The sequence below is a fragment of the Panthera leo genome, chromosome D1, assembly GCF_018350215.1.
Source record: "Panthera leo isolate Ple1 chromosome D1, P.leo_Ple1_pat1.1, whole genome shotgun sequence".
Lineage (NCBI taxonomy): Eukaryota > Metazoa > Chordata > Mammalia > Carnivora > Felidae > Panthera > Panthera leo.
In genome coordinates, this window is record NC_056688.1 from 104,902,875 (window position 1) to 104,914,952 (window position 12,078).

At 52.1% G+C, this 12,078-nt stretch overlaps 1 protein-coding gene across 2 annotated transcripts; it reads left to right on the forward strand.

Annotated features, from left to right (window-relative positions):
* The first annotated feature begins 3,688 nt into the window (after positions 1–3,688).
* On the forward strand, positions 3,689–11,827 carry TMEM109 (transmembrane protein 109). Of its 2 annotated transcripts, none has more exons than XM_042905420.1 (4): positions 3,689–3,770; positions 8,487–8,719; positions 9,611–9,713; positions 10,170–11,827. In XM_042905420.1, the coding sequence occupies exons 2-4, from the start codon at positions 8,495–8,497 to the stop codon at positions 10,559–10,561; spliced, it is 720 nt and encodes a 239-aa protein (XP_042761354.1). In that variant the 5' UTR covers positions 3,689–3,770; positions 8,487–8,494; the 3' UTR covers positions 10,562–11,827. The 2 variants fall into 2 exon arrangements, with proteins under 2 accessions (XP_042761354.1, XP_042761355.1); XM_042905421.1 differs by having other exon boundaries at positions 3,763–3,836.
* The last annotated feature ends 251 nt before the right edge of the window (positions 11,828–12,078 follow it).

The following is a 12,078-nucleotide window of genomic DNA, read 5'->3' on the forward strand; positions in this document are numbered from 1 at the left end:
ATCTGTCGGTTCTAAGTGGATACCTGTAGGATAAGATTAAGGAATCATGTACAGAACACGTGGTGTGGACTGTAAGGGATCCAGACAAAGCAGGACAGACGGGTGTGATCAGTGAAGTCTTCTTGGCTGAAGAGGTGTGAATGAGCTGGATTTTGACAGGTGGGCAATATTCAGATAGGAGAGAGCAGAGGGCATCCCAAGAGGAGGAAGAGCATGCACATAGGCTTGGAGAGAAGCACGGCTGCAGGTATATAGGGCAGTAAGGCATAGTGGTCAAGAGCATGGACTCTGAAGCCAGCCTGTGGGTGCTCTAATCCCAGCTCACCCAGCTAGCAAACTGTATGACATTCTCTCCTTAATTTCCTCATCTGTAAAATAACAAAGGTTGAACTAACTCACAGGGTTGTTGTGAGGAGTTAATATTAAAAAGTGCTTTGTACTTTGACACATAAGTATGATACACGCGTTCGTGTTTGTTACCATTATCCCTGAAGCCAAGCAAGATTGTCCAAACCACTATGATCTCTCCCTTGAAGCAGTAAAATAGCATCCTAATTGGTCTTGTTTCCAGCCTAGCCTCCTTCTAATCCACTTTTTATAGAACAGCCAGTGATCCCCTTTCCATGAAAAATCTATTTCTGCTATTCCTCAGGCTTTTCATTCATTCAACAAATATTGATTGGGTGCCTCCGTGCCAGACTCCGCTCTGGTAACTGGAGATACAAATGGTGATGGCCAACAAGGTTTTTGCTGTCTTGGAGCTTACGTTCTTTGGGGGAGGGGGTGGCATAGACAATCAACTCTAAGAAGAAAATTCCAGAGAGTGGTAAGGGCCAAGAATAACACAAATCAGAGAAAGATGGATGGGAAGTGGTGTGGATGGGAGAGATGGGCTGCATTACGAGGGGTATTCAGGGAGGGCATGTCTGAGGAGGTGACATTTTTGCTGAGACCTAAATGAGGGAGAGTATTCCTGGCAGAGAAAACTGGCCCCCAAGTCCTGTACCATCTAGCCCCTACTGACCTCCACCACCTGATCTTCTCTCCAGCTTCCCTTTCAAGTCCTCAAACTTACTCCCTCTGGCTGGTTTCACTACTTGTGCCTGGCACACCTCCCTCCTCTCTCCTCCCCTCCTATTGCCTCCAAAGGAAACTTCAGTCTCATTTTAAATGGCACTTCCTCTGGAGCCTTTTTCTTGACCCTTGACTCAAGTTTAGTCCCCCACAGTACTCTGTAATTCTCCAAGCTATTCTGGTAGCTATAATCACTTACTTATATCATTGTTTACAAGTATCTGTTTGATATCTGTGTTCTCCACCAGACAGCAAATGCTGTGATATCAGGAACCGTCATTGTTCTGGTCACCGTTGTTCCTCAGAGTCTAGCACAGCCCCTGACACACAGCAGGAACTTCATAACTGTCCTTGGTTGAATGACAGGCTGCCCGTCAAGCCAAGCATCCTGCATCTTTGGATGTGGTAGGAAATAAAATGGATCCTTTCAGGCAGGACCATGAACCAGAGGCAGTTACTTGGGGCTGGCAGCTGACCAGCAGCTGAGTTGCAGAGTGATAACTACACTTCCAAAAGATTCCTCTGGAAGACACTTACTGGACGGGTTGGAGGAGGACAGACTGGAGAAAGAGAGAGCCAGTAACGATCCTTACTGAGTGCCTACCGTGTGCCAGGAAAGCACACTACTAGGTCTTAGAGATACCACTGTGAGCAGAGGCAGAGCTGTCCCTATATTGGAGAACTTACGGCTGTAGCTGAAGAATGGAGAAAACAGGGAATCCTTTCAAGCCTTGTGAATTTCAAAGGCTAGAAAGGATATAGGGAAATTGATTTTGGAGTAAATATTACAGATAAGAAATTGATCCCAGATTCCTCCTCACTCCCCCCAATCTCCACCTCCCACAAAGGAGGTAAAGATCCCCTAGGCAGGGAAGGAAGACATAGTTAAAAAAAAAAAAGAAAGAAAGAAAGAAAAGAAGGGGGGGGATGTATACATAGTTGTAGGTGGATCCTGGAGAAAGGAACTCTATACACCCTAGGCCATGGCTGTTGCTACTTGGGAATTAAAGGGACATATTGGCCAACAACCCAGAAAAGCTCCATTTCCCAGGTAGATGTAGTGGCAGCCTGTGTGGAAAAATAACAGAAGAGCAGGTAAGACAATGCAGTTAACTGACAGTGAGGATTAGATGACTGCCCCTACCCTCCGCCCCCACACTTTGGCCCCATGTGAATTTTCCAGTGTGTACACTCTGAAGACTAAGGGTGGGAAGAACTGAGATTATTTCTTCTTCTTTTTTTATGTTTATTATTTTTGAGAGAGAGAGGGAGACAGAGTGCGTGTTGGGGAGGAACACAGAGACAAAAAGACACCGAACCCAAACCAGGCTCCAGGCTCTGAGCTGTCAGCACAGAGCCCAATGCGGGGCTTGAACTCACCAACCTGAAGTAGGACGCTTAACTGACTGAGCCACCCAGGCACCTGTCTGAGATTATTTCTACTGCTCAGAGAGAAAAGGTTTGAAAAGAAAGTGACTTGTCATGGGGGGGGGGGTAGTTACATTTTTTAAATGTTTATTTTTGAGAGAGAGAGAGAGAGCGAGCCAGGTAGGAGCAGAGAGAGAGGGAGACAGAGAATCTAAAGCAGGCTCCACGCTCTGGGGTGTCAGCACAGAGCTGACATGGGCTCAAACCCCTGAACTGCAAGATCGTGACCTGAGCCGAAGTTGGACACTTAACCAACTGAGCCACCCAGGTGCCCCAAAATGTTACATTTCTTGCACAGGAGTCTGGGAGATTGGCAGTCCTTACAGATCAGAAACATCTCACAAGCAAATGTAAAATTGCAACTGTTAGAAAAGCTACAAGGTGAGGCCCAGGGTGCTGCTAGAGCCTGTTCTGGAAGAGACCCTTAGCTGATGCAGGGAGTAATGAGGGTCCAGAGGAAGATGGCTGCACACCCCACCGTGAAGTGAAATGGTATTTTAGAACTTCTAGGACTGGATAGTAAAGTTGAAACAGCTGAGGTCAAGAGGGATAAAGAAAAAATTGCCTAGAATCACAAACCAGCCAAGGGATCACTCACAATCTTGCTTTTGTGTGTGTGGAAATGGGGTCTGGAAGTTGGCTCCTTTCCTTCTCTGTAACTGAATGAACATTCGAGAGCCATCAGCAGGGTTCGGGTGCATAATTGCTCTTAGAGGGGGCGGACGGATCCTTCCAGAGCTGGTACCTCTTACTGCTCCCCTAATACCTTTTTCCTTTGTGCCTTTTTAGCGCGAAAGTTCCTCAAAAAGACCAGGTGCCTCTTGGTTAGAACTACATTTCCCACAATGCCCGGGAGGTACTGGGTAGCTTGAAACTACGTGGACCGAAATGCTGAGGGCTTGAAGAGACGGCCCGGCTTCGACTCCGAATTTCAAAGATTCAGTTTACTTACTGCACAGCTCAGATATAGCCGCTTCTTCCCCCTTTCCTGCCAGAAACTTCCGTTCCCAGCTCGAACTTCTGATCCCACTCTTTTTTGGTGGGAATGCTCGGTGGGGGTGGACAGTGGGGGGAGAAACGTGATCAAGAGGGTAGGGCGCATGCGCCCACGGCACGGTGTTTGGGCGGGGAGGGGGACCGGCAGGTCCCCGGGCTCCTCCCGCCTTGCGCGTGCGCAGACGGTAAACCAACGCCCCGGAGTTGAGGCGCGGGTTTGGTGGCGCGTTTTAGCGAAGTCGCACGTGAAGGGCAGTAGTGGCCGGAGCCCGGTGAGTGCCAGTCGAGACCGGGGCTCGGGGACAGAACGCGGGACGGGGAGGCGGCAGCCGCTGCAGGTGGGAGCAGGGCGGAGTCGCGAGGCCTGACGGACACGGGTGGGGAGGGGTCCGACGGCCCCCAGCGGGGGAAACAAACGGGGGACCCGAATCCTCGTTGCTATGCAACAGGGGGCGTCGTTACTAGGTAACAGGGGAGGCACGCGTTTCCGGGGTGAAGAGGGTTCCGAGCGCTGCTCAGAGGTCCGGCAGGGGCGGGGCGGCTGTCAGGCTGGGGTAGGAGGCTAGCGCTGAGCGGGTCGCCCCCGCCCCACGGCCCAGCTTCCCGCGGCCTCGCTTTGAGCCCCTTGGGGTATCCCGAGCCCCTTGGGGTACCTCGAACCCCTGGGCCGCGCCGCGTCCCTTGCCAGCGACGCCACCCAGCAGGGCTTGGCAGGGGACTTGCTGTTCGAAATAGCACATGCGACTGACACCCTGTCTGGGGGGAGGCTGGGCCCTGGGGAGGAAGCTGCCCCTTTGCCCGTCGCCCTGCCCCCAAACAGTTGCTGGGCAGCAGCTGCCAGGGGTTTAGCGGGGGCTGCCCCCACCTGCCGGGACGCTGACTTCATTTTCCTCAGTGGCAGCTTCGCCCCGTCAAGGAGCTTCCTTTCGACGCAGCTGTGCTGCTCCGGCGGCCGCTGCGTATTTGGATCAACTTTAAAATAAGCCTCCTCTCCCTGCTTCTCCCTTGCTACCTTGGCGAGTTTCTAATATTCAGTTAACAAGCACCCATTAGTCATCGTTCTGCGCTAGGCACTGGGGATTCCAAAAAAAGTGAAGTTCAACCGGAGGCGCGGGAAGTCTGGTGGGGGAGGCCGGCGTGTAAACCTGCTGAATTATGCTACAATGTAATGAACGGTGTATTGGCAGTTTGTGAACGGCAACATTCCTACTGACGCTTAAGGTTTAGAAAGTTCTTGCAGAAACACGTAATGATTCTTAAGCCTGCTTAACCCCATTTGACACTGAGGAGACTGAAACTCAGGTTAAGTCATAGGCATAAGGCGGTGGCTTCTAGTTTGTGGCAGAATGGAGCCTGGGATGGAAGTCTAGGTCCCTACGCGCGCTGCCACACTTTAGAGACTTTGCCTAGAATAGACTTTTTCCTTTGCTGCTGATCATTTCTGGCAGCTGTCTGGTTATGCATCAGAAATCCTCAAGGGGCTCTACAAACAAAATCCTGAGCCCCTATTTGGGAGCGTCTAAGATGGCCCCGATTGGGACAGACATCCTTGCTTGAACAGGCTCCACAGACTTTTCTGCTGGGCAACCAGAGCCGAGAACCACTGCTCCACTGGGGCAGCTCTGAGCAATGATGGGGGAAATCAGGGCCAGCAGAGGGCACTAAGTCAGCTGCCCCTCCTGCCACGTAGTGATTCACTGTGGGAAAGGAAGCTATCCCGAGGAAGGAGCCTTGGCAGGGGTGTATGGACTGCCCCACCCTGCCCTCTTGGCAAACCACAGCTAAACATATAGTGCCTTCTCACTACCATAGTTAAGTGGAGCAGTTTCCCCAGCTGAGCCGGGTTCTCTTGGCCCTGCCCGAGCCATCTTCCAGGTACCTGGACAGAAGTGGCAGGGCTGGCCCCAATCTTTTGCTGTCCTCATACCTCTTGGTACAAAACCACGTGCCGCAGGTGGGTCAGCTCCTGGCGGGACTCTGCATATCCTCTCACTTTGAGCTCATTCATACTTGGTGGAACTCTTAAGTGCCTTGAGGGCCATGTGTTTCTGAGGCAGCACAGGGGTTGGAACAAGCAGAAGGGCGAGATTTAGATCCTGGGTTCCGGAGGCAAGTCTCACCCAGTTCAGCCGTGCGAGCTTGAACAACTCCCCTGACCTCTCTAAGCCATGGTTTTCTGAGTAAAATGTAGAATAGTAGTACCTTGTAAGATTGTTGGAAGAGTTCAGTGAGATAGCGAAGTAACAGGCATTTTGTAAATTATAAAGCACCACACACGTGCAAGAAATAAACGTCTATGCTTAACATCATTCACATACACACTGAACCGGGGCAGATGGCTGCTTGTATGTGTGAATATGAACACACACACACACAATTTGTTGAGTGCCACCATTTGAGGCCAGACACTGCAGGAGGTGAATATGTTTAAGACCTACTTCCTCTCAGAGCTCAAGGCTGCTCAGGCTCTTGACTGCCATGGTTTCTCTTTATGAAAAGTATTTGGTTGGGCTGCAGTGAGGAGGTGTGATGACAGTGAGTCTGGTTCCTGCTGCGCAGAAAGAACCTGGAAGAAATGAGAAGGGATCCTGTTAAATAAAACAATTTGAAGAAACGGACCAGCCAATGATCTTCAGTCTCCTCTGCAAAGGGCACCCTCTAGAATCCTGTTAGATTTGGTTTCTGGTGCACTTCAGAAGGTCAGCTGGGGAGCCAGTGATGGCCTCACTGTGGAGGGTTTATTCCAAGGTCCCCCAGCTCCTGTTGACTGAGGCAGATGTCTGCTTGAAAGTCGAGGCTGGCACAGAATGCAGGAGGCCGCCGTGGGGGGAGCAGCTCACATCACCCTGACCTTCTAGAACCGAGGAGACGACATCTGATCCCTCCTGGTGGAGGTCCTCGGATATAGGATCCAACCTAAGATAGCAACCCTGCTCTTTAAGTCCCCAGTGTGGTTATGACCCAGATAGCTCAGGAACTGACCTGTGCTTCCCTCCTGTCTGACCACTGGCAGGCAGGAACCATCTGGTTCTTGATTTCTGCCAAAGAGGGGAGAAGAGTAAAAGCCTTCCCAGCCTGAGGCCGCTCCACATGAATGCATGGTTTTGCAGCCCTGCTTGATTCCACAGACCTCAAGAGGAACTCAGGGCAGGTGTTTCTAGGCCAGAAAGTGCCCCGGATAGGATATTTTTATAACTCTTTCTTGGACTCTTCTCCTTTCTACAAAGTAAGAATCCCTCTCCACCCTGATGGCTCTGATTTCTGGGTAACTCCCAGAGTGATCTGGTAACCTGCAAAAACTTCAAACGCCTGGCTGCTCCTACATCAGGGGCATGGCTTAGCCTCTGATCATTGGGTCTGAATCATGGAAACTCCCTGGAGCTACAGGTTCATTTCTGACCCTGGGAGAGAACAGGGGATTTGCTGGTGCTGTTTGACATTTCTCAAGCACAGTGGTAAATAGCGAACTTGCAAACATTTTTTTTGGCTGGTCCACACCTGCTTCAATGAATCTGTGCGTGTTGGGTCTTAACTTGCCTGTGGCATCATATTACAGATGAGCTCAGAGTACAAAACACAAAGTGGGTAAGTGAATTGTCACCAGGAGTCATTCACGGAGATGATTGCTAGATGCCAAGTTTATTTTAGCCCATGAATAATCTATTGTGTGACTCTCTAAATCCCTTTTTTTTTTTTTTTTTTTGAGTGAGCGAGCGAGTACTCTTGAGTGAGCAGGGGAGAGGCAGAGGGAGAGAGAGAATCTTAAGCAGGCTCCATGCCCAGCACGGAGCCCAACTCGGGATCTATCTCACAACTGTGAGATCATGACCTGAGCCGAAATCAAGAGTCAGACGCTTAACTGACTGAGCCATCCAGGCGCCCCCTAAATCACTTTTGAAACTGACTTCGGAGATGATACGGCAGGGCAGTATGTGTGAGGGGTCTGATATCGGACGCACCTGGGTTCAAATCCTGGCTTCCCCCCCCCCCCGCCCTTATTGCTTATCCTACCTTGGTTTCTTCTTCAGTAAAATGGAGAACAGTAACAATGCCTACCTGATGGTGGCGATTGTATGAGATAGGGGGCACATAGTTAGCTTTTTATTAATAATATCTTTCCCTAAAGGCTGTGCTCTAACCCTTTGCCTGCATTGGGGGCTGGGGAGTTGATTGAGGTCATTCTGTGTCAGTGGGTCTCAGCTCGGCACAGCGAAATTACCCGGGGAGCTTTTGCAGGTTCAAGCCTAAACCACTCCCAGACAGTGACACCAGAAAGTCTGAACTTGGGACAGAGGCATCAATAGTTTGTGAAGCTCCCCGGTGGCTCCAAAGAGCAGCCACAGTTGAGATCCACGGTGTTAACCTTCTCTCCCAAATAAGTGTGCGATTTGGAAGTAGAAGCCTGGCTTCAAACCCTGACCTTTCTACTTAGCCCAGTGACCTGGGGCAGTGCCTAACCCCTGAGTCTGTTTCTTCTCATCTGTTACCAGTAGGAGGTTAATACCACCTCCTGTGATGGTCCTGCAGGACAGGAGGCACATATGCAGTTTTCTCTTGCTTGAGCACATACCTGAGCACTTCTCTTTACATCTTTACACGGCAGGAATCTTATTTGTGTGCTATTTCCTAAGTTGTTTTTTATGTCTGCTTGATCTTAAGTAGATTATAACCTCCCTGGGGACAAAGCCTTATATTTGTTTTATGCCCGTAACACCTAAGACCCAGAGACGGGCCTTCAGATTTTTAGAACTGGAACAATCCTAGATCTAGTCTCCCCTAAGGCATTGGAGAATACTTGCCGGTTAACGAACGTGCAAGTGGTAAAGAATGTGAAAGAGGAACCGGTGAATCAAAAGGTCGAGCTCAGCTGAAGTTAAAAGGCCCACTTCTGCCTTTCTCGCCTAACAGGGTGGGGGTAGAGGAGGGCTTTCGGGGGGTGTCTGTGCCCGTTCTGGTGCTCCGCTCACCCTGTGCTGCTCTCCCAACAGACCCAGCCATGGCAGGCCCACCGCGGGGCAAGCATGTGTTCAAAGTCATCCTGACGGTCCTGGTGGCCCTCATCCTCCTCCACTCGGCATCATCCCAGTCCCACGCAGACTTCGCGCCACCAGGCCAGCAGAAGAGGGAGGCCCCGGTTGATCTCTTGAGCCAGATAGGTCGATCTGTGCGGGGAACGCTGGAGGCCTGGCTCGGGCCAGAGACCATTCACCTGGTTTCAGAGGTAAGGAAGGTGCTTCCTGCTGTGACTACACACACCGAAGAAAGACAAAGGAGGAGACATTCATGGCCACCCCGTCTTGGGTCCACATCCTCTCTGTGTCATAATCCCTGCTGCAGAGAGCCCCACATTGTACAAGATACAGCCAGAGAGTTCTCGCTTTTTCGCAATCCCATTGTTCGATTCCTACCCTAGGGCCTGTAGCTCTCCCTTTCCCTTATTCCTGCCCTCTCTTGTCAGAAAGACTAGGAAACGGGCCAGTCTTTATAAACCCATGTCACTGGATGACGACATAGTCTGACTTTGGTCTAAATCTGACCTAAAGTCTTAAATTGGCAAAATGTCAAGACCTGAAAATTCCTTCCCCTCTAGAGGTAGAGGTAGGCCTGACTCAGGGGCTTAAGACAGAGCTGTCTTTGCCAGCTAATGACATCCTAGGTGTGGCATCACATGCTTTTGATAGGTCATTCTAAACACTTGAGACGATCATTTATAAAATCCATGATCTAGTAGACCTGAGGGACTCCTCCTCTGTTGAAACATCCTAGCCCTTCACAGATGTTGCTTCCACGACTTCATGATTCAGTGGGAGGACCCTGTTCTACAGGGTGACAACTGTAGAGATTTGACGACCACCACCCCCCCATACACACACATTCACCTACTACCATCACCAAAATATTCTAGCAAATCGGTTGAATTAGGGCCCAGATGTCCTGATTTCCAGTTTTGGAAGGAGACACGGCCTGCCGTCCAGGCTTGGTTCGCAGACCTCTGGCTGAGAAGGAGGTGAGGGACGTTCCCTCCTGGCCTTGCCTGCGCAGTGGTTGGAGGCTTAAAGGAGAAGGGCATGATTGATTATAAGCTTATCTCCTTGCCCCGCTCTTTCCACAGACCTTGTCTCAGGTGATGTGGGCCATCTCATCAGCCATCTCGGTGGCCTTCTTCGCGCTGTCTGGGATTGCTGCGCAGTTGCTGAATGCCTTGGGGCTAGATGGTGAGTGGCAGAGTACTGGTTCGGTCCCCTGGAGCTTAGCCTGTCACTTCCTATTTGTGGGAGCTTATCTTTTCAGGGCGCAGACTTTTCCCCAGGTGCTTAACCCCTGCCAGGTGTCCCCAGAGGCAAACATAAGAGCAGGCTAATGGTTGCCCCTACTTACCAGGTGTTTGCTTCCTGTCTGGCTAAGCCATAGTATCTCATTTAATTGTTACCCGCGGCCCAGAGCATCACTCCCATTTTGTAGATGAACCGGGTTCCAGGCGAGGGAAGTAATCTGCCCCCAGCCAGCAGGAACAGGAGCGGACTGACATTCAAGCTCCTACCTTTGTGACCCTGTGAGGAAGGATTTTTCCTTTGCAGGGAGTTTTAGCTCCTTTTTTGGTTCCCCCCCCCCCCCCACCCCGTGCCCTCACCATTCCAGATTGGCTGATTCTGTGGTTCTCCCTCTTCCAGGAGATCACCTCACCCAGGGCCTGAAGCTCAGTCCCAGCCAGGTCCAGACCTTCCTGCTGTGGGGAGCAGGGGCCCTAGTTGTCTATTGGCTTCTGTCCCTGCTCCTTGGCTTGGTGTTGGCCTTGCTGGGGCGGATCCTGTGGGGCCTGAAGCTTGTCCTCTTCCTGGCCGGCTTTGTGGCCCTGGTGAGGTCAGTGCCCGACCCTTCCACCCGGGCCTTGCTCCTCCTGGCCTTGCTGACCCTCTACGCCTTGCTGAGCCGACTCACTGGCACCCGGGCCTCAGGGGCCCAACTGGAGGCCAAGGTTCGAGGCCTGGAGCGCCAGGTGGAAGAGCTGCGCTGGCGACAGAGACGGGCGGCCAAGGGGCCCCGGGGTGTGGAGGAGGAGTGAGGGGACGCCGGGACAAGGCCGCCTGCGTCGTCCTCGTCGTACCAAAGAGCTGCACTGCTTCTGGATCGCACAGCCCCCCTTCCAGTACCCTGCCCCTTTCCTGCCCCGTCTCTGAACTGTCAGAACCTTCCTGTCTTCACCGGACCCCACCCCCCACCCCCGGCTGAGAAAGAGGAAGACCATTCCCCATGCAGGTCCCGGGGGCCCTGCCTTCTGAGGTTCTCTGTCTGGGATTGGGTTCTCTGTCTGTCTCTTAACCCTTTCGCTGCTCCCAGCCTGCCTCAGTCGGGGCAGGTTGGAACAGCCTCCCCATGGCTTGTGCGTCTGCTCTCAGTGAACATCACTGCCCCGGTCTCCTGTGACTCAGCTGGCTCCCCTCTGCTGCTGCCTTGCCTTCCTCCTGATACTCTCCTAGCTCCTCCTTTGCCAAGTCCCCAAGCTTCCTTCCTCGTGTGTCTCCTTCCGGCCCCGCGCTCCACCCAAACCACAATCCCTCCAGGCATGCTCTTCATTGCCTAGCTCTGGGGAAGAGGCAGGGCATGTGGGACCTGAGGGGAAGGCAAGGGGGAAGTTCCCACCCGGGGCTGGGAGCAAGGATGTACATGGAGTCTGTTCTAAGTGCCTTAATCCGAGCCAGCAGGGCCCTTTGCCTGCCCGCCACTGTACTGTATGTAGGAAAGTGCACTGTGGCTGCTTTGTGTCAAGAAGAGAGTTTTCCCTCTCAGATTCTTGATTCCCCTTCAGCCAAAGCAAAAGGTGACTGCTTCATAGGCCTGTGCCTGCAAGTTGGACCCTGCGGTGGCCATCAGATCCCCTGTGGGGATTTCAGAGACACTGGAGGAGAAAGGAGGACTCACCTGTCTGCACAGCTCCAGACTGTTCTCCACCCCTCCCTCTCCCTCCACTCCTGCCACTAAGGACTTGCCGATCAGGGTCCACCCTGGTGGCCCCGGAGGCGTGCGGAGCAGACACACTAGAGCCGCACATCGGGGCCTCTTCCCTTCACAAGCTCTGAGAGGGGCAGCGTGAGCCTGCCACCCGAGCCCTCTCCTCCAGGGCTCTCATTCTTCCTCTCTGAGGTTCCGGGGGAGGTGGGTGTCCTCCGCCAGGCCCAGCACGTGATGTGAAGAATGAATTAAACGCCCAGTTCTTAACTGTTAAGGTTTGATGTGGAATCACCGCTGCAGTGAGATATATTTTTATCAGCGCTTGGTTGGTTTTAAATAAAATGCACGCTATTTTATTATCTTGTTCCATATAAAATGTATTTACTCAAAGTCTGGATTGCTTTCATTTCTCCCTCGGGCTAAATCCATTCCTGTAGAGCCGCTCCGTGTTCTTGACTTGTCCCTGCAGGGGCAGTGTGAAGCTGGTAGAGAAGGAGGGAGAGGAGGGGGGCAAAACAGAATTGTTAGTACTGGGTACCCTTCCCTCGTGGACCATTCCTTCCTGAGGAAGGCATGCGCCCTTTACAAAACTTCCGGGAACTGACCAACCGCTCGGGTGGAATAGCGTGG

What these genes read in the sequence shown, in the direction of transcription:
- TMEM109 (XM_042905420.1), top strand. Translation starts at nt 8,495, where the DNA reads ATGGCAGGCCCACCGCGGGGCAAGCATGTGTTCAAAGTCATCCTGACG. An exon ending in CCATTCACCTGGTTTCAGAG is followed by an intron (nt 8,720 to 9,610) that starts GTAAGGAAGGTG and finishes CTCTTTCCACAG; the next exon opens with ACCTTGTCTCAGGTGATGTG. An exon ending in GAATGCCTTGGGGCTAGATG is followed by an intron (nt 9,714 to 10,169) that starts GTGAGTGGCAGA and finishes TCCCTCTTCCAG; the next exon opens with GAGATCACCTCACCCAGGGC.